This window comes from Cydia splendana, chromosome 24 (genome assembly GCF_910591565.1).
Source record: "Cydia splendana chromosome 24, ilCydSple1.2, whole genome shotgun sequence".
Classification (NCBI taxonomy): Eukaryota; Metazoa; Arthropoda; class Insecta; order Lepidoptera; family Tortricidae; genus Cydia; species Cydia splendana.
Genome location: NC_085983.1, coordinates 4356710 through 4379584, shown reverse-complemented (window position 1 = coordinate 4379584; position 22875 = coordinate 4356710). Strand labels below are relative to the sequence as shown.

The 22875-nt window shown below is 42.5% G+C and overlaps 1 protein-coding gene across 3 annotated transcripts in view; it reads right to left on the bottom strand.

Moving 5' to 3' along the window:
* Nucleotides 1-1033: 1033 nt before the first annotated feature.
* LOC134802315 (segmentation protein cap'n'collar-like) overlaps nt 1034-22875 on the bottom strand; it is a 183006-nt gene continuing 161164 nt past the window's right edge. The window contains exons 11-19 of one of the 3 annotated variants that reach the window (XM_063774905.1): nt 11167-11247; nt 8965-9076; nt 7878-7971; nt 6921-7032; nt 5125-5261; nt 3854-3974; nt 3065-3157; nt 1621-1751; nt 1034-1360 (exon numbers count right to left, since the gene is read on the bottom strand). In XM_063774905.1, the coding sequence (XP_063630975.1) occupies nt 1082-1360; nt 1621-1751; nt 3065-3157; nt 3854-3974; nt 5125-5261; nt 6921-7032; nt 7878-7971; nt 8965-9076; nt 11167-11247 (1160 nt within the window). In that variant the 3' untranslated portion in view covers nt 1034-1081. The remainder of the gene's footprint in view (nt 1361-1620; nt 1752-3064; nt 3158-3853; nt 3975-5124; nt 5262-6920; nt 7033-7877; nt 7972-8964; nt 9077-11166; nt 11248-22875) is intronic. The other 2 variants (XM_063774906.1, XM_063774907.1) reach the window with 2 other exon arrangements.

The window sequence follows — 22875 nt, the reverse complement described above, 5'->3', positions numbered from 1 at the left end:
TGGTCGCGCTGCGTGCGCACCTTGCGGTCGCGCACGGTGCGCACCTCGTCGGCCAGCGACGTGATCTGGTCCAGTTTGTATACTCACTTGGAACACGTGTCTGTAGAGCGCGGCGAAGCGTTCCTTCACGCGCTGCCTCTTAGCCGTGAGCGTGTGGTGGTCGCGCTGCGTGCGCACCTTGCGGTCGCGCACGGTGCGCACCTCGTCGGCCAGCGACGTGATCTGGTCCAGTTTGTATACTCACTTGGAACACGTGTCTGTAGAGCGCGGCGAAGCGTTCCTTCACGCGCTGCCTCTCAGCCGTGAGCGTGTGGTGGTCGCGCTGCGTGCGCACCTTGCGGTCGCGCACGGTGCGCACCTCGTCGGCCAGCGACGTGATCTGGTCCAGTTTGTATACTCACTTGGAACACGTGTCTGTAGAGCGCGGCGAAGCGTTCCTTCACGCGCTGCCTCTCAGCCGTGAGCGTGTGGTGGTCGCGCTGCGTGCGCACCTTGCGGTCGCGCACGGTGCGCACCTCGTCGGCCAGCGACGTGATCTGGTCCAGTTTGTATACTCACTTGGAACACGTGTCTGTAGAGCGCGGCGAAGCGTTCCTTCACGCGCTGCCTCTCAGCCGTGAGCGTGTGGTGGTCGCGCTGCGTGCGCACCTTGCGGTCGCGCACGGTGCGCACCTCGTCGGCCAGCGACGTGATCTGGTCCAGTTTGTATACTCACTTGGAACACGTGTCTGTAGAGCGCGGCGAAGCGTTCCTTCACGCGCTGCCTCTCAGCCGTGAGCGTGTGGTGGTCGCGCTGCGTGCGCACCTTGCGGTCGCGCACGGTGCGCACCTCGTCGGCCAGCGACGTGATCTGGTCCAGTTTGTATACTCACTTGGAACACGTGTCTGTAGAGCGCGGCGAAGCGTTCCTTCACGCGCTGCCTCTCAGCCGTGAGCGTGTGGTGGTCGCGCTGCGTGCGCACCTTGCGGTCGCGCACGGTGCGCACCTCGTCGGCCAGCGACGTGATCTGGTCCAGTTTGTATACTCACTTGGAACACGTGTCTGTAGAGCGCGGCGAAGCGTTCCTTCACGCGCTGCCTCTCAGCCGTGAGCGTGTGGTGGTCGCGCTGCGTGCGCACCTTGCGGTCGCGCACGGTGCGCACCTCGTCGGCCAGCGACGTGATCTGGTCCAGTTTGTATACTCACTTGGAACACGTGTCTGTAGAGCGCGGCGAAGCGTTCCTTCACGCGCTGCCTCTCAGCCGTGAGCGTGTGGTGGTCGCGCTGCGTGCGCACCTTGCGGTCGCGCACGGTGCGCACCTCGTCGGCCAGCGACGTGATCTGGTCCAGTTTGCGCTTGCGGCAGTTTTGGGCTGCCACCTGTCGACAAAACAATTATTACGAGTAAGTCACTTGCATAACTCTAGATAAAAAAAAAACTGTCAATAACAAAGCAGCGTTATCTAGCCAGTTAAACTTAATCTAAGAAGCATTTCGACAAACAACAATTCCGAAAAAAATTATGGAAAATTTAGAAACGCAATTTAAAATAAAATTGAGAAGTCTGCAACGATCAACGATCAACGAGAACCGCTCGTTGTATATGGTCACATTTTGAGTTGCGTCGCTATTGTCCTTACCTTGTTCTTGCCTCGGCGTCGTATGTCCCGTATGAGCGATAGCTGCGCCTCGCTCAAGTCGTGTTTCGACAACCGCTCGTTGAACTCGTCCATCGGCAGATTTATTATGTCGTGCACCTCCATGGGGATGCCTGTGGAGAATATTTTAGGTTACAAACTAGAAGCCAGGTGCTGATATGTCTATTTCATTAAACAAGCCATATAGGGACCGCGCGCGTTGGAGGGTCTGCCATCTTGTGGCCTGAATCGGAAACATATGTGCACATGTACATTGCCAAAGCAAGTGCTACCATCTACCGTTTTCGTTGGTACGTTTCCTTGTGCATAGGTTCTGCCATCTTGTGGGCTACATAGGAAGCATAAACGACACATTTACGCCTCGCGCCAAAAATCTGACGGCTCCTATGCTGCCTCTATATCTATAGTTCATGCACGCCCCCTATAGCAAATTTGTAGTATCATTCGCAGACGTTTCTGTTTGATAACTATTAGTTTATGTTACTTGTCATCGTCTTACTCGCGTTGTCCCGGCATTTTCCCACGGCTCATTGGAGCATGGGGTCCGCTTGACAACTAATCCCAAGAATTGACGTAGCCACTCATTCAACTCTCCCTTCGGTTGTGTTTTATCTCCACTCGTTGCAAATTTCTTATTTTTCACACTTGCATCGTAATGTACTATTATCTTATCTTACTTGTATTTTTAGCAAGTTATTATTGAAAGTAAGTATACTGTAGTTATTGGTGTGAAGTATACCATACCGTGTCCGGCGCCGGCGCACGACCCGCCGTCCGGCACGCTGCCGTCCGTCAGCCGGGATGTACTCAGGTGAGTGTACAGTAGTTATTGGTGTGAAGTATACCATACATACCGAGCGCCTTGGCGCGCTTCTCGTCTCGCGACAGGTGTCCGGCGCCGGCGCACGGCCCGCCGTCCGGCACGCTGCCGTCCGTCAGCCGGGATGTACTCAGGTGAGTGTACAGTAGTTATTGGTGTGAAGTATACCATACATACCGAGCGCCTTGGCGCGCTTCTCGTCTCGCGACAGGTGTCCGGCGCCGGCGCACGGCCCGCCGTCCGGCACGCTGCCGTCCGTCAGCCGGGATGTACTCAGGTGAGTGTACAGTAGTTATTGGTGTGAAGTATACCATACATACCGAGCGCCTTGGCGCGCTTCTCGTCTCGCGACAGGTGTCCGGCGCCGGCGCACGACCCGCCGTCCGGCACGCTGCCGTCCGTCAGCCGGGATGTACTCAGGTGAGTGTACAGTAGTTATTGGTGTGAAGTATACCATACATACCGAGCGCCTTGGCGCGCTTCTCGTCTCGCGACAGGTGTCCGGCGCCGGCGCACGACCCGCCGTCCGGCACGCTGCCGTCCGTCAGCCGGGATGTACTCAGGTGAGTGTACAGTAGTTATTGGTGTGAAGTATACCATACATACCGAGCGCCTTGGCGCGCTTCTCGTCTCGCGACAGGTGTCCGGCGCCGGCGCACGACCCGCCGTCCGACACGCTGCCGTCCGTCAACCGACGCACTGCAACACATATACATGTTATATTTTCATTTCTCATGATCTGAAAGAGGGTCATTGTTGTTCTAAAGGGTGTGCAGAAAATGATACGTTTCTGCACTACAGCATTTTTTCAAGTACGATTTTTTTTTTACGATAAGCAATTGAAATTTGGGTATAAATGGATTTGTTATACAATTTCAATTCTGATATTTGACTCCCCATTCCATAAATAATGATACTTTTGCCTAAATTGTTAATTGAAAGTACCCTTAAAAATACTATATAATTTATACTTAGTCATGTTTTTAAAAAAACACACGCATTTTACTTTCCTCGTATTCGAAATGAAAAGAGTGTTTAACTCGGGTGAAAGATTTTATTGCGTTGGTATCTTTTTGAAGCTGCTTATTTTTGCTAGAACTGGTAGTTTGACATTCATAAACGCATTGTAATATGCCTAAATAAAAGAATAAGGGACGGTTGCACCAAACCGTCTGTCACCGTTAACCCTTTACCAGCCTAAGGGCCGTAATTTCCCACATACGGCACTTCAAACATGTGTTCTATTTGTCATTTTTGAAATGTCAGCCTGGTAAAGGGTTAAAGCGTTCGCTAAACTTTATTGTATGGGAAGTTTCATAGATCTCTGCTGCGTGACGTTGATCAGTCTGTTAAATGTGGTTGGTGCAACGGGTTATGTTATGTGTGATATGTCACCTCGCTTGTCCCGGGTGGCGGGCCGCTCGGGCTGCAGGCCGGGCGCGGAGTAGGTGTGGTTGTGGCGCACGCGCTCCGGCGTCGCGTACGCGTACCGCGCCGGACCCGACGCTAATCCATTCTGTCAACATAAATAACATATTAGGGTCATTGTGCTAGTTTTCGTCCGGTGTCAGTTTCCGTCCACTTGGCGAAATTTGAATATAAACCTTCAGTGCTGCACAAATTTGGAGTTATTGCATCCTTAATATCTAAACAATTTATCTATCTACATAAAAATTATACTTCGCAAGTAGCAAATTATAAATGAAATGTATTATTTACTAATCCGTCAAGTGGACGGAAACTGACACCGGACGGTAAACTGACGCATTTACCCTATAGAATAATGAGCAATGAGTGGGTATTTATATGAGATATGACGTTTCTAAAGCACTCCACACTTTGATAAAGTCGATGAAGAGGTAGCTTAGACTGTCGGGTAATAGTAGGTGCATTGATATTGTAAAACCACAATTAGGAATAGCACAATTAATGGCAGACTGTTTTCAACTGGGAAAAAGAATCTAAATTACCTACATCAAACGGTCTTTGAGAAAAACGCATTTAACTGATTTTCAAGACCGAAGTGATCTCATAAGAGCTCCGCGAACAGTTTTTTGCGCAGCTTTAAAAAATTGCATCTATGGTGACAGATTGCACAAAAAATATAAGTGAAAGCATTATAGTCTGTATAATAAAATAATAGTTAAATTATTAAGGATTACTTCGTTCCTACCTACTCATTTTTTCTATATCTTAAAAGGTTTTTGCCCTTCACGGGAGTGCGGACGGGTGACGCGGGTGCAGCAACGTACTATAAGGGGTTGTGCACAAATCACGCGAGGTGTTTTCGGCTACTTTTTGCCCCCCTCTCCCATGGTGATATTTGGTGAGGTTTTTGGCTACCCCCTTCCCCCACATAACCTCACGTGTATTTTTTGAAATGTTTCCATTCGACCGGTCAAGGCCACGCGCTCCAATATTTCGTAAAATAGACTCGCTATTTTGAAGTGCGGAGTGAAGATTTATGTTTAACGAAACCGAGAAAAAGTATTTATTAGTAGTAGGTATTTTTTCTTAGTTTCGTTTACTGTAGAAAAATACACGTGAGGTCTCCTTATACCCCCCCTCCCCCAACGTGATTTTTTCGTGACCCCCACCCCCCCTATCGAACCTCGCGTGATTTGTGTACAAGCCCTAAGATCCAAATGAACTATGTGGTAGGTTACCTGTAGTAAAGCATGGCTGGAGTGCGCCGTGTTGAGGTCCAGGGCGGGCGCTACGGCGGGCGCGGGCGCGGGCGCCGGCGCGGGCGGCGCGTGCGCGTGCGCGTGCGCGTGCGCGAGCTGCCGCGCACCGAACTCCACTGCGGAAGATAACGCTATTCTAATATTTCTAATACAAGTTAAAGTACATGCAAAGACATATGTAACTTCGTATAGGACGAATAAAGTCTAAGGAAAAAACGTGCCTCGGAATTCAAGTAAAAGTCATTCTCGAATAGATGCCGCACACACCTTTAGCCTATCCTCGGCTAGATGGCGTGACGACACCGTTTCATATTTAACAATTTTAACACATAGATATCAGTGAATGAACATGGATCAAAATGATATAAAAATAATAAAATCATTTATCCATATATATAATTTTTTTGATAACTTTATACGTTTTCATTTTGAGTTTTAGTCGTGTGTCGATAGATGGCAGTAAATTTACAGCGACTACAAAATTTACAATGACAGGACCCCTCTATACTATCTATTCTTTTTGGTACATGTATAAAACGGCTTATTTACTGTGTTTACTCAATTTCTTGATAGATATCGCTTTTTATTTCTAGAACTAGGGAACGGTTGTCTGTCGTAAGATACATAAGATTTTTAACTTATTTTTGTATAGTGAGGTGATTTGTGTGAGCCAGATTAACCTTTTCGACGCCGTGTCCAACACAAAAGCCGTCACTCGGACGCCACGTCACCGATATGTCAAAACTGAAATTGAACTTTATGCATATGCACGTAAGTCTATGTTACTCTGTGGTCTGTGACAGATTAATCGGTCTTTGGCGTTGAACCTGCGGTGCGGATATATCGGTCATTGGCGTCCAAAAGGTTAAACATACTTCTATTTATTATTAAGCAAGGTGCTATCCCTTCGAAACCAGAGTCCAAGATTGTACAGTACATCTGGTGCTACATTACGACACCAGGTGCTATAATAAGCACATTACGTAACTACGTCGAAGGTTTTAGGAGGTTTATATATGTACTGTAATGCGTTGTACAGTCAGCGTCGTATAGTAGGTAGCATCTAAAGCAGCCGTTCTCTAAGTGTGCTCCGACACCCCTGCAGGGGTTCCGCAAGAATTTAGAACACTATGCTTTAGTCGCCTCGAAAAATTTTACTATGCAAAAAACACACTTCTAAAAACTATTGTTTTATTGTAGGGTTCCATCAAATATTTCGCTTTCCAAAAGGGTTCCGTCAAAAAAAAAAAGATTGAGAACCGCTGATCTAAAGTATTCATATAATTCGGTACGCCATACAAATAATATGGTGTATGGTGGTGCTATTTGAATACTTTGGATGCTACCTACTATATAACGCTGACTGTACGATACACGTGCGAATAGGTAATTCGCCACTCGTAGCGAATTTCCTATTTTTCGCACATGTATCGTAAATAACTATTAGAATCTGTTTCGCCATGAATTTATCACTCAGGTTTATTTTTCTAGGTGGTTTCAGTAATTGGTGGTGTAAAAAAATTGTACTTAAAAATACGTCCCAATTTGATTTAAGTCATTTTTCCTAAAATATATATTATATAATATATCTTTAATAGCCCATTAAGGTGTCCCACTGCTGGGCAAAGCTTCTCCCCTTGATTTCCAGGACTCTCTTTGTTGTGTTATTTGTTTTTAGGAAAGAAATGACTTAAGTACCTAAATCAAAATGCGACAAAAATATTATATTCAGGAAAGAAGTGAAAAGCTGCATACTCTTCAGAAGGCGTACTTACCGTTGTGCATATGCATGTTTTCGTGCGCGTACGCCTGCTCCGGGCATTCGTACTTGACGACCGCCGGCCGCGGCGTGAGGGTCTCCATAGATGGCGCTGGTTGGTTTTGTTCCTGTTAACAAACAAAATAGCATTACTACTTAATTAACAAGTTTTTGCAAAGATTAAAAAACATATTTCTTCAATTATTGTTTATTAATTAAGCCCAAGTGTTCGATGTTCTCCTCAATTTAAGATCTTGTTGTAATGAAGAAACTCTCTCTACTATCTTCTTTATTTAACCAAAGACATATGTAACTTCGTATAAGACGAATAAAGTCTAAGGAAAAAACGTGCCTCGGAATTCAAGTAAAAGTCATTCTCGAATAGATGGCGCACACACCTTTAGCCTATCCTCGGCTAGATGGCGTGACGACACCGTTTCATATTTAACAATTTTAACACATAAATATCAGTGAATGCACATGGATCAAAATGATATAAAAATAATAAAATCATTTATCCATATATATATACATTTTTGATAACTTTATACGTTTTCATTTTGAGTTTTAGTCGTGTGTCGATAGATGGCAGTAAATTTACAGTGACTACAAAATTTACAATGACAGGACCCCTCTATACTATCTATTCTTTTTGATTTAACTTAATAGCTAGGTACAAGTAACGTTTATGTTTTTGAATATCTATATAAAATATGTGTAGCCGCTTCGGCTGTAAGGTGCAGTCTAATGTAGGTACGCGGAACGGGGAGCCGTGACGTATGTACAACGCCAAGCAAAAGACATTTGAAGGAACTGAACACGGATCACCATCGACGCGACAGCTGTAGCGACCCTATCCCAATATGTTCAACTCTGTGGTAACGTGCCTTTATACAACTGCATTAGTAAGCGTCCACGATCAACGGGGGCCGCTTACAGGTCGGCACGCTTGTTAGCCACCGTGTATCCGTACCTGGAAGCACCGTTTGCCGAACATATGGTGTTTCTTCTGCGGTTGGTGGGAGCGCTCGCGTCCGTACGAGCCATCGTAAGGCCGGAACTTTGAGCTGAAATTAAAATTTTACTTAGTATGTTGCACATATAAAGAGACATAATGTCGGCTGTACACACTCGTCGAGAGTAGAGATGCCCCGAATCAGTACCGTCTTTGCCATGAGGGCATACGGGGCCCGTGTCCAGGGCCCCCATCTTCAGGGGGCCTCGAAGGACAGACAGTAACAGTATATTTGATTGCCCATAATAAATAGAAGATCGTAGTAGAAAAATGTTAGTTTAATTAGCTTTCTTTACTTGCCAAAAGGGCCCCAAATTCTTATGTGCCCAGGGGCCTTAGCATAGTTTAAGACGGCCCTGCCCCGAATAGTGGTTTTGGCCGAATACCGAATATTCGTCCTTTCGCGGCCGAAGCGCCGAATATTCGGCATGACATGCGAACATTTTTAGTCACAATTATTATGAAAATTGTCGTGTAAAGCACAACGCTTGCTAATATTATATATTTTTTGGTGAACATAATTAATGAATGTAAGTAGTTAGTCATCAAATCAGACCCATGATAAAAATTAAATATTTTATATGCAACAAATGCTCTAAAAGGGACTTCGTATTTAATAACTACCCAGGAATACATTTTAAATCCTAAATATACCTAGTTTTTGATTCTTTTTATTGTGTATTTTTTTTAGGTAGGTGCAACAGATATTCGGGATCCAGCCGAATAGTAGGGAACATTCGGCCGACTACTGAATATTCGGCAAAATGGCCGAATAGGCCGAATACCGAATAGCTGCCGAATATTCGTGGCATCTCTAGTCGAGAGCCTCTTGCCGAGTCTCGGCACCGCTCCAATCCAATCGGAGAAGCGCGAGACTCGTCTCGTCTCTCGTCTCGTCTCGACGTTTCGCGAGAAGGGAGCAGAATGTACACACTCGGTCTCGGCCTGTTTCGGGGTGTTTCGACGAGTGTGTACAGCCGGCATAAGAGATGTCAATCGCTATTTATGGTGTGGTTTATGAGACGTGTATGAGAGTCATACAAACCTGTGGAACTCCTGCGCAGAGTCGCTGCCGTCGCACCACTCCCCGTCAGAAAGAGATGGCACGCGCTCCGAGCCCATGGATGAGACGGCGCTATCGGACGCCGAGTCTCGCTCTAAAATGTATGATATACGTATTAAAAATTAAAGAATACAGGAATTTTTTGACGAATACAGACGAAATATCTAATCACGAAGTTTAATAACATGTATACTCTGTATCTTGTACTTAAATAAAAGTAAACAAATAATTTGTACATTTTCGGGTAGTTATAATATTTATAGGTTAACCAACCAAATACAAAACCATCTCGATCTGTCACTGAACGACCTGACTTTAACCTACATTATTTGATCATGTAATGTTTTCATCTACCCTCAACTGGCTTAAGAAGCCATTTGAGGGTAGATTTTGTTTACTCTTTTTTTAAATACCTAAAGATACAGACTATAGAGTCGGACCAAGCTAACTCTGCATGCACCGCATGATAAAGTATGTCAATATCATCATTAATGACGAATTTCTATGTAATGATGAGGTATATAATGACACCCCTCACTTTGTTCAGTACGACGTCACGTACGCGTTTACGTTAAGTGTCATCTTGTATGGGATTTTGAGTTTCCAAAACGTCCCGCTTGGCGCGCTGTTCAAGATCCCACACAAAATTAGACATAGCGCAAACGCGAACGTTCGTCACGATATCGAATGAAATGAACACTAGGCGTTCTGTTCAAATCAGTGCATAGTTAGCTTAGACGGACTCTAAGGACCACTTGCACCATCCCACTAACCCGGGGTTAAGCGGTTAAACCGTTAACCTATGTCAAATTGTACTGGTAACCATGGCTACTCCAGGTTTAACCGGTTAACCCCGGGTTAGTGGAATGGTTCAAGTGGCCCTAAGTAATCATAAAGGGGCCCACTGATTAACAGTCCGCCGGACGGTATCGGCCTGTCAGTTGTTCGGAACTGTCAAAATTTTGTTCTAACTGACAGGCCGATACCGTCCGGCGGACTGTTAATCAGTGGGCCCCTTAAGGGACAAAGGCACCAAGCCAAATCTTACTGCGGGGCGAAAAATTGTCACGTAAGCAATGGACTCGAATTTCATTTAAATAATAAATTTTTCACGTTAGATTAATATAATTGATAAATAGGGTTATTCACCAGTAACTGGCCACCCCAAACCAAATATCAATTCTATACACCTATAAATAGAATTCATTTTAGTATAAGGTGGCCAGTTATTGAAACCTTATACCTGCTTATGTGGGGCCATAGGATACGTAAACAATTTGTAAACAAGGTTCTTTCAAATAAATATATTCTTATTCTTATACTAAAATGAATTCTGTTTACAGGTGAATAGAATTCATTTTAGTATAAGGTGGGCAGTTACTAAAAGTGGCCAGTTACTGGCGAATTGCCCTACCTATCTAATCATATATGTAGGTGTGCGAGTTCCATCATATTATAGGTAAATCAAATGATAGATGAATAATCTTCCGGAAGTGAGAATCCGCGATAAAATGTTGGCCGATAAATTAATAAATCTTCCGTCTGTTTATTACCTTTACAGTAAGTACATATGTGTGTAGGTAATTAGTGCGGTAATTAGCATTATGTCTATGTCAAAAATTTAAAGGGCCATAACGTAAAACGTTGTACAATACACGTGCGAAAAGGACTAAGTGCGTAAACGCCCTTATAAGCCATAGAAAATAACAGTCGCCATCGACTGAGTAGCCGGCGACAAGTCGACAGTGCGTAACAGCTCTAACGGCCTGGCCACGACATTGCGCGACTGGCTTTGGCTAAGGCGACAACCATAGGTGGGAACGAAAGGTCCGAACGCTGTGTCTCGCTCCAACCTATTGTAATATGGCAATTAGCCACTTACAGTGTTTAACAGTAACACTCTGGTTTACTGTGACATAAACGCATATTGCTTGTGTCAGTGCAACCTAACGTGTATATATATGCAGGCATTTAGAGAATATATACGTTCTTATACTATCAGACTATCACACATAAAGTGTTTCAATACATACTCCCTGCCACCGCTCGAAACGTATATAACAAGTACCATATTGTTATTTGACTATGGTTGTCGCCTTAGCCGAAGCCAGTCGCGCAATGTCGTGGCCAGGCCGTAAGGGAGCCAAGGGGCCATGTGAAGCCAAGAGTCCAGCGAGTACTGACCGGCAATCATCATGTGGGAGTGGTTGTGGGGCGCGTGATGGCCGCCCGCGGCCCCGTCCAGCATACGCATCGTGTACATGCCTGCAACCAACACATATGTCAATATAACTTATATACTTCTATAAGTGTAAGGCCTGAGTGAACGCTCGAGTTGGGCGTGCAACGGGGCGGGGCGTGCGGCGTGCATGTTAAACAAATGCAAACGCATAGGAGCGGTCTTTGCACGCTGCTCAGATCACTTGTGAGCCCGACTAGCCCGACGCCACGCTGCACGCCCCGCCGAACGCTCCGCTCCGAGCGTCCACTCAGGCCTTACAACTAAGGGCTCATTTAGACGGTGCGAGAACTCGCATACGTTTCGTTACATTGCGTTATTTGATCGGTCGGCTGAGTTGATGTAACCTTAATGGTCCGCAATGTAACTAAAATCGCATGCGAGTTCGCGCGCCGTCTAAAAGAGCCCTAATATCGTACTACTATAATACTTCTATAATACATCACTGTAGTGATGTGATGTGATACACACAGATGACTTTTTCGCAATCATACGCGCTGATCTGTTGATCACTAATGCCATAGAGAAATATAGTAAGAATATAGTGCTCACTCCATGCATGGATTGGTAACAAAACGACTATTATTTTCGGAGTCGACATCTAGCATCGTGTAGCGGAATTATCAGTACCGCTACTTGACACCAGATGTCACAAAGTGTCGCTACTGACGAAAAATGTATTGCTAAAACAAATTGACAAGCAGGAGTTGAAAATAGAGTTCCGGTTAAAATATTAGCTGAGCATTGTAGAGCATTAGAGTTTTCGTTCGCCGAGACATCTACTGACAACTAGCAGTACTGAATTCCGCTACATGACGCTAGATGTCGACTACGAAATAACGCGCGTTTTGGTAAGAAAGCTGATGAATGGAGTTACCACTATTTCTTTACTTATATTACTCTATGATAATATCGTCAGTTGACAACCAAAACCATAGAGAAAATATATGTAAGGAGAGGTAACTCCATTCCATACATCAGTTTTTTTTATGTGATAGTCAGCAAACAAGCAGACGAACCGCCTGATGGGAAGCGGTCATCGTCGCCCATGGACATAAGCAACATCACAGGAGCCACTTAAGCGTTGCAGACCCTTGAGAACCCTAAATACCCGCTTCTTGAAGAACCCCATGTCGTAGCGCAAAGGAAATACCTCGGGAGGCAAGTCATTCCACATTCTGTTTCTTACCGAAACGCGAGTTATTTCATAGTCGACATCTAGCGTTAAGTAGTGGATTTATCAGTAACTCTTCCCTTATGTCACTGTCGCACTAGTGTGGAGTTGTGGACGAGTGATAGAGAGATGACTACGATACGGTACGCAGCATTAACGATTGGCACGTTGGCTACGCGCCCAGGTAAATTTTTTGCAATTCACCCATAGCTCGACTTTTTATCACCACAATTATCTCTTCACGTTATTTACCTACTTATATTACATGTCTCAACTCTTTATATATGTCGCAGTCGGATCGTATAATCCGCCGTATTACATTACGGCTAGCCGTTTTCAAAAACAGGGGCGTTTTGAAATGCGGCGGTTTAACGATTAGCCGGATTGAATGCGGCTGAATGAGAATCCGCCGGAATGTATTCGGCGCCATACGTTCTTCAACACGGCTAGCCGTAATGTAATACAGCGAGTCATTAGCCGCCGCTTTGACAGTTTTTAGTTCCCATTTTTAACACCCGTGGCGCTGCCTGACAAACGCTGGGGTGTCCATCAAAAATGGAGTTCGTCGGACTGTTTCTTTTCAAAAAACATTTCTTTCGCAACTTAACTAGACGGAGCCCCGCTTCGCGGGGCTCCTATTTCTGAGCGGTTTGCCCTTCGGGCATCTGAAGCTACCTAACGAACCTAACCTACCTACCTATTGATTTAGTGAGACGTCCGTGAAAACATTACACTTTGGGGAAAAAAGCGTAGGTAGGTAAGTAGGTTAGGTTCGTTAGGTAGCTTCAGATGCCCGAAGGGCAAACCGCCCAGAAATAGGAGCCCCGCTTGCGGGGCTCCGTCTATTTAAGTCGTGAAGGAAATGTTTTGGAAAAGAAACACATGTAGTGCGGTGGGACCATGGTAAAAATAAATTAAATTGCAAACATTGTCAAACTCCGGTTACGTGGGCGACCGAAAGAACTGGTCACTCTACAATCTAAAATAGTAGTACGATGCGGCTAAACGTTGGCCGCCTTATTGAAGAACGTATCGCAATGACAATCCGGCTAATCGTCGAACCGCCGCATTTCAAAACGCCCCTGTTTTTGATAACGGCTAGCCGTAATGTAATACGGCGGATTATACGATCTGACTACGACATATACATAATAATTTTCGTAGAGAGCATTTTTCAGATTTTTTTTATTGTGAATTTAACAAAAATTACAATATTGTAAGTACTTTAATCTAATGTACCTAATGTTGTTTTGCGGTCCCGGTGTTAAAAGTTACAGGGGCGGGGGGGGGGGGGGGGGGGGTGTCTGACTTCAGAACGATTATTTCCAAAAGTACCAGACCGCACCGAATCGGACCGGTACCGAATACCGATAAGGTACCGAACCAGACTAATCCAAATAAAACCTAGTTTCCTCTCTCGGTTTGAAGGAAAATAGCAGTTGTTTTCTTAAAAATAAGTGCCTGCGCCAATCCTTAGGTTTACGTTGCCGAACGGACCCAGGTGTCACAGTTACGTGAAAAAAAAACAGACAAAATCAGATCGTCAGAAAAAAAATGATAAAAAAACTCACAAGTAAACTCCTTCTTCAACAAGTGTTCAAAAATCCACTTTGGCAGCATAGTAATGCTTACTATCTTAATTTTGTGTTTCACAAAAACAAGATAAAAGTCATGTCATTCGCATATAAACTATTTTGCATGTGTGCGTGACTTTCGACTATCCAAATATCTGCCTTAAACGGCTAAATATAGAGTTGAAATTAAAGAAATGGTGATATTTTGTCGTATAATCGTTACGCTGATAAAAAAATATGCTGACATCAAATGACTGGCATAAATGGGGCAGCGAATACGTCACGATTACAAGTGTTAATACTGAACAGACCTAGATAAGGAGATAATAAGCAAATTGAGCGTTTTGCTTGCATTATTTGTATGCTAAAATCATGTGATACATAGCTTTTTAAATGTCATTGAAAGAACAATGACTAGGCGTAAATGTAAAACAACTATAGCATCTGCCCGCGAATTACTTTCACATAACATTTCATCACCCCCTCCTCACCTATAATAAGGACAATATCTGGGATACATACATATATTCTATCCCATGTCCTCAAACATCTCCATACCAATTTTTTTCTAAATCGGCTTAGTCGTTTAAGCGTAAATATGTAACAGTCAGACTATACTTTTACATTACTAATAAATATATATTATTTACATAGTAGTGATATTCGCATAAGAGTCCGTCTATGGGTCTCCCCACATATATCAAAGACGTTTGGAGAGGCCAATAGCAAACATTTATAATGATACCACAGAATAAAAATAGTACTACCGTACAAAACCGAAGAAAATATCTTATCTGTGGTCGTGCACGCAAAGGGGACGTCAAGTTCTCCCTAATAATTGCTCGGAGCAATGCTGAGCCGAACGGAGCCGATAATGCCCGAAAGGATAAGTGTCGCCCCACTGGTGATATTTGTTATTGCAAAGTCCGTGCAAAGTGCGCTTGTTATGTCTCTAGGGCCTTTATCGCATCAGTGATAATGTATTTCTATCTGTCATTTCACCCGCGCCGCACGCCTTATTCATCGATATCAATTCGGCAGTTTTGACGTTACGTATGACATAATGGCAGGTGTAACATGACACAAACATCAGAACTGGGTTCGCTGTGGAAACCGCTGGGTCGTGGTGTTCGCAGGCAAGGAAGTTGGTTAGAGACTTTGGGCGGCGTCTACGTGACAGAGGGTGCGATCCCCGTTCAGGCTCCTATAGAAGGTAGAAGGTAGAAGATAGAAGTGGTATACGCGTGCCTCCGTGAGGGACAAAAGATACGCAATGCGACACTATGATTGATCGAATTTTTTTTTGTTGCCCACCATAATCTATACTAAATTTACGGTGGGGAACAAAAAATATGTGAGACTGTGACAAGAACAAACAATAATAGCGCCGTCGCTGCTACTCCTACTGAAAGATACATAAGACTATCCCGTTCGGTCAGTTATCCCCACCACTCATGCCCAATCCAGTTTAATACTAGATTCATGGGCTCCTACCTAGTCCTACAGATATCGCTTGCCATCCAGCATCCAGCGCGGTAATTAAATGCTGCTAATATCTTTGGCACTTTTGGGCCGGGTGGGGGTCGGAATGGGACTGATAGTGTAAGTAGGATGGTATTTTAGTAATGTGTTTAGATTTTCAGTTAACACATTTATTTTAGGGTATATGTAAATTGTTAAGTAGATTTGAAGATTGACTTTTCACAAATTGGGTTACCATATGAAAAAACTAACGATTTACCGTCCCCTCCGGCTTTGCACGGGTAACAAACTTAATAAATTATACATGTAAACCTTCCTCAAGAATTACTCTAATGATAGGTGAAAACGGCATGAAAATCCGTTCAGTAGTTTTTGAGTTTATCGCGAAGATAGACATACACACAGACAGACACGGCGGGGGACTTTGTTGTATAAAGTGTAGTGATGGTATATCCTGACAAAAGTTTTAGTCTGAAAATCTGTGTTAATAAATGAAAGATGTTTGCATATATGTAATGACAGAACCGACGCTATTCATTAAGTATTTTTACTCCAAGGATGAGTTACATCTGTTAGAGTCTGTGCGGAAAGAGAAGAGTCGTAGAATGTATTCGACCCCATACATTTCACGACTCTTCTCTTTCCGCACAGACTCTATTATGATTTATAAATTGCTTGCTATCGATATCGTTAACACTGAAGTCGATATTTAAATAATCACTGGCACTGGTATGTTTTTGCCGCCGAAAAACTATCTTACGTACAACAGACCATAGGGCGGACACGCCATAAAGTAACTAGGAAATCATTTTCGTGTCTATGTGCGCACGTAGACAATATTTAGGACAGTCAGTTGAATACTTCGGCGTATATTCGTAAATTGCGGGGGTTTTCCTCAATAACTCCAATGAAGGCGTAATTAGAGTGACAGAGAGAGATGCCCGCATAATAATATACAAGTCATAGTCTGGCAAATACATTTTGTCAATAGGAAAAGGCGGCAAATTTGAAAAATAACTGCGCCAATCAAAATAATAGTGCATCCTTTTCCACAGACAAATGATTTGCCAGAATATATGTGGATAAGTCACATTTGTTTGTTTGTATGAAAACTTACCATCATATAATTTGTAGTAAGAACTTAAGTATTCAGCGGGGTCAGGGTACAACAGGTGACTCGGCAAAAATGGCGGCAGGTACGGCGCGCCGTACGCGAACGGGGACACGGACAGATTCATCTTAATCGTAGATTATCACTCCAATCCTTAACTATTCCTACACTATCATATAACAAAACAACAGTCAGACATCATACAAAGCTGTTCACTCCTATATTTCACAGACAACTAATAGCTTTCAATATTTTCGATACAATCTATATCGTTATCAGTCCAAGGATTATGATAATCTTTTCTTTAAAAACAAAACATCCATAGAAACCATTTTCTAATTCTCAGAGAATTAGGGAAATTTCTGTGACGTCAAATATTAGCTTTACAATCTGGCGTATCTCTTAAGACCTTTGCAAATAGCGACATGACTTTCCTTTGTCTCATTTTCTTATCTGTGGCGCCTTTAAGGGAAAGACACGGGGTCGTAGTATTGTCTATACTTGAAAGTCCATAGACAGTAGTTGTATCTTTTCAGAACGGCCACTGGGACCTTGGTTAGAGAGTCGCAGCTTGTTCTTGGGCGTCGTAGGGCGCAACATAAGCGGCAAGTACATTCAGAAGTGTGCACCTCTCTCTTCAAATTACGTTGTTTCATGAAGTATGTCATATGTAGGCTTTTTAACAACTTCGGTGAAGACAACCCTTGAGATTTTCAAGTTTGATTGGGCACTTTTGTTTAGTTGTGCTTCTTAAAAGTCTATATAATTCACAATAGTCTTTAAATTGCACTACAACAATCAAGTTTTATTTAACACAATTTCCAACCCGAAACCGATTTGAAAAAGTTCGAAAGTCTAAAACAAAGGCTCTCAAAACACAGGTCTTTCAAAAAAATGTTTTACGCGATTCACTTAACAATCTTATTCATTACAAATAAGCGGTAAACGTATGAAAAAACACCCATGTTGGACAATTAAAAAAGAAACTATATCCTTTCTAAACCAAAATCGCCCGGATAAAACACCTTCTATTTTTTTTAAACGTCTAGAGCTCAGCGCGAGTAAAGTAAAATGGCCGCCGTACGCGCGCTCTCTTAAATAAGAGGTGCTATTAGCAAACAATATTATCTTATTTACTGTCTGTTTACACTGTTTACACACAAAAGGATTATTTAGGTCTATTTTTATATCGACCTTAAATGAGCGTTTCTTTTATTTTTTGCCATTCTTATATATGTGACCTTTTTTGCCACCTTTGTGTTATTTCTACTATTTTCTACTCAGAATCACGAGCTCTTTCGATCCTAATGGGATAAAAAATGTCCCAGAGTTAGTTCCTATTGTGTTACCATTTCCCCATATACTTTATATGGCGGTAACAAAAAGGATAGTTTGAAAAATGTATGGAAATTTTAGGACACTTTTTTTCTCCTTTAAGGATGAAAAGGGCTCGCGATCCCGACTAGAAATAACGCAAAAGTGGCAAAAAAGGTCAAAATATATAAAAATGCCAAAAAATAAAAGAAACGCTCGAATACGACTTTAAAATACTTAGTAATAATTAATTTGGACATTACATTTAATTTTACGTCTGTGTAGATAGGCCGGCGAGGGGTGACTAAGCGGTATAGTTTGTTTATTTTGACCGTGATAAGGCGAAATTGAGTAATATATACAATTGAAACAGAGGTTAACCACCCAACTTTTTTTCAAGTCAACGTACTTACATAATCTTTAAGTTGTTCCCATTTATTACTAGACCATAGAAATTTTAGAAATTTCGCGCCTATTTTTAGGAATAAAGTTAACTTATCAGATTTTTTCATTCCTTTTTTTTCTTTCTTTGAATTTCATAATTTCCTTCATTATTACCTACTAGATTAGTCTTTTCTTAACCTTTAGCCTACGAATTGTGAACCCGGCTGCCACGTCACAGGCATAGCCTAGTGTGGGGCCACAGGATATCGATATTTATTGTCAACAAGGTTTTTTCAAATAAATATTATTCTATTCTATTATATATACAGGTCCGTAGAGAATATTATCCATAGACAATTTAACTAAAAACCGGACAAGTGCGAGTCGGACTCGCCCACCGAGGGTTCCGTACTTTTTAGTATTTGTTGTTATAGCGGCAACAGAAATACATCATCTGTGAAAATTTCAACTGCCTAGCTATCACGGTTCATGAGATACAGCCTGGTGACAGACGGACGGATGGACGGAAGGACGGACGGAAGGACGGACGGAAGGACGGACGGACAGCGGAGTCTTAGTAATAGGGTCCCGTTTTTACCCTTTGAGTACGGAACCCTAAAAAAGTAAACCGCTCTGTTTGCGCTAGAACTAGAATGATCAAAATACACATTTACCTGTCACAGATCATTATCGTATCCGGTCGGTAAAACAGTCGCATGCGCATGACTACATCTTGTGAACAATATAATATATCCGCAAGTCAATATTATTGAAAAACATGAAAGCCTTAAAACATTGATATCTTTAACTGCCATGTAGGGTAATTGCGTCAGTTTACCGTCCGGTGTCAGTTTCCGTCCACTTGACTATATTAGCCAATAATACATTTCATTTTTAATTTGCTACTTGCGAAATATAATTTTTATGTAGATAGATAAATTGTTTAGATATTAAGGATTGCAATAAGTCTAAATTTGTGCAGCAATGGAGGTTTATATTCAAATTTCGTCAAGTGGACGAAAACTAGCGCAATGACCCTATACTTACGTCATAAGGAATGATTAATTGGAGTTAATTGACCTGCCCCGGCTTCGCACGTACACAAAACCTAACCTTTTGAAAGCCAAACGGCGCATCCATTTGCCGTGCCACTCACGCCACGGGGGTAAAATATAGTTTTGTGAATAAATAATGCCAACCTAAAAGTGGGGTGTTTTTCAGTAGATTTTCATCAAAAAACGATCGACGTCAAATTCGTCTTAGGCGTCGTTGTCACGATTTTGCGTTGACGTCAATTGCCGTCTGTGGCGTTCAAAAGGTTAACAAATTATACACCTAAAGTGACCTAAACCTTCCTCAAGAATCACTCTATTGATAGGTGAAAACCGCATGAAAATCCGTTCAGTAGTTTTGGAGTTTATCGTGAACATACATAGATTGTGTCAAATTTTAGTTTTTTAATGGAATTTTATGCCCTGGATACCAGCCCTTTAAGCCAAATCTCATAGAATAAGGGACAAGCTATGATGGCGCCATCTATGCAAATCTTTGACAGTTGCCAACCCCATTTCTCAGAGCTCGTGCGCAGGCCGTACTACATGCATATCTAGAATCTAGATAACAAGACGAACGCCCTTGACTAGACCTAGATGTTAAACTAGTACGCACACGGCACAACCTTATCGTACATTGGTTATTTGTAGAAACGTAACCCTTACATTGTTATTTTCTTACTATGAACATATATTACAAAATTATCCATTCAAATTTCCACCTTATCGTCTTCGTCATTAGATTCAGGTTTGAATATGTTTTATTAATAAATAGTGCCCATTTTCAATATTAAAAGCATAGTGTTAATGTCTAAGTAAACTGACAGCTGATTCAAGATGGCGGACGTGACCGGTTAAAAGCGGTTTTGTGTATGAAGACTACGAAGTGGCTGTATGACATAAGTTTGTAAGAAAATATTGTAAAAACTTTTGTTTTAACGTGTCGGTCGTTGAGTTCGGCATTTTTATTATTATAAAATTAAGTACTCATCATGGACGAATAAAATAAGAAGACTTACAATGTACTATAGGCCCATACTTACAATAGGGGCAGCATAGGAGCCGTCAGATTTTTGGCGCGAGGCGTAAATTTGTCGTTTATGCTTCGGATGTAGCCCACAAGATGGCAGAACCTACTATGCACAAGGAAACGTACCGACGAGAACGGTAGATGGTAGCACTTGCTTTGGCAATGTACATGTGCACATATGTTTCCGATTCAGGTCACAAGATGGCAGACCCTCCAACGCGCACGGTCCCTATATAAAATCCAAAATGTAGGTTATTGCCAGATGGCGTTAGTAATGGCAGTGGGGAGTCACTCGTTCGGGGATGCTCGGCTCGGTTCGGCTCAGCACTGCACCGAGTAATTATTAGGGTTGACACAACTTGAAGTCCCTTTGCATGCACGACCACAGATAAGAAAATGACTCGAATTTTGACAACCCTAAATAGCCGATAGGAATAGCATGATTCGTCCCTGAATCGCTGTCAAACTTCGGTTTTGTAGGAAGTGTCCTTTCTGTACGGTAGTACTATTATTTATTCTGTGATTATTTATATGTCGGGGCGTGACTCCAGAAGGACGTATTGCAGCGTTACAGTTCATTATTTTAGACGCCTGTATACAATTGATTAGCAATGTTTGGCTACTAGCGATGTTTGCTGTTTGGAAGTTGTAACGAAATCGATAACGTAGAGAGTAACGCCATCTATTGGCGTGTTGTTGAACTAAGATGACAGGTAGAAGGCTTTGGAACGTCAAGATGGTTCTCTTGGGTGAAGGTAGGCACGAAGGTTGGCATTTTTGTCGTTATGTTGGTAGACTGGTCAAACAGGTTGACCAACTTGACGTTGAGGCGGGAGGACTGGAGCAGCGAGGCTCCGCCGCTGGTGGGGAGTCTTGATCGGACCGCGCTAGAAGTCGGACGTACTCGTTAGCCAACCTCGTGCCTAACTCGCCACGTTCCTGAAGGCTTATACCTGAAGGATTATTCTGATAGCTTATAGAATCCAACGTTCTTTAACCATTTAGCTAAGTGTTTTATTCCAAGTGTTATTTTGATTTCTTACGTGTGATTAGAACCTTACCTTTGTAAAATAAAGAGAAGAAGTGTTGTTTTGAAAAGACGTGTCCCGCCGAGTTTGTTGCCGGTCCCAAATAGGGCTAAATCTTCTCGGGTCAGAGGTGTACGGTTGGAGCCGGCCTAGCTTGACTTGAATAAAGACTTGAACGATTTTATGCGATCCTTTTATTTGAGTGCAATCCAAATACATCCCAATAACGACTAGATATTTTAGTAGGCACTAGTATGGTTAACGAGTTCGAATGTTTATTTCATGCACTGGTAGCAAAGGTAGCATACTGATTTAGCTGTGAAGTAATACATTGAGGTACTATGCCCACTGCCGTCGCCCGTGCCTCCGTCATATACTTAAATGTAGTTTGAAAAATGTAGCGCTGACGGTTTCATATCTACAGGTAGTGGAATTATCAGTACCGCTACTTGACACCAGATGTCACAAGTGTCGCTACTGACAAAAATGTACTGCTACTCCAATTTACAACTAATATTACAAGCGGAAGGAGTTGAAAATAGAGTCCCGGTTAATCCAGTTATAATTTATAATGTTAGCTGAAAATTGTTGAGCTTTAGAATTTACGAAAATTCTAATGGAATACGAACGATCGTCGCGACATCTATTATTGTCAACTAGCAATACTGATAAATTCCGTTACTTGACGCTAGATGTCGAAAACTAATGTATGGAGTTACCACTCTTTCTTTATTTATATTACTCTATGGTTCTTTGACCTATATTTCATATAAAGACTTAGTAACACCTTGTCATTGTCATGGCTTTATCATGCCTATGACAATCCGATTATTACGGATAATATTCGGTAAACGACCCGCAAGTCATCCCTAACACTGAAATGCAAAGTTCGATAATTCGCTGGAAAGGTGTGACTTGTCAATATGTATATCAATTGATATACATTTTTATATCAGATAATTGTGTTGTTCGGTGCGTTATCCACCGAAATCATTTAATCTTTATCTATTATAGATAGTCCCGTAAGGCCCACCGTCCAACCCGTAGTACAAATAACTTCAATGTAATTTAAACGATATTCAATTGGAAGAGAGTTGTTTTTCTATTGTTTCGTTTTCATATTTCCATATTTCCTTCATTACTGATTTCAAATTACTACATACTACACTCATGTTATGGCTAAACGTTGAAAATACCCTGCATATATGCAAAGTGATGGCAAACATACATAACATAAATAACGTCTTCTATATAAGAATCGAAATCAATTTGAAGATGAAACAACTTTACTAACACAAGTACAGATGGCGCTGGTTGTTGCCATCGTATGCGATATGAGGCGTAGTTCCACGCGTAGTTTCTAGGTGGCGCTTGGTATGAGAGCGCTGCATAACGCCATCGTTCCAAGCTATAGCCGCTAGGTGGCGCTTTCGAAACATACCATCAGTATCAACTCAATACATTACGTATCGAGTATTGAAGATGGTTATGTAGAGTGGTAATAT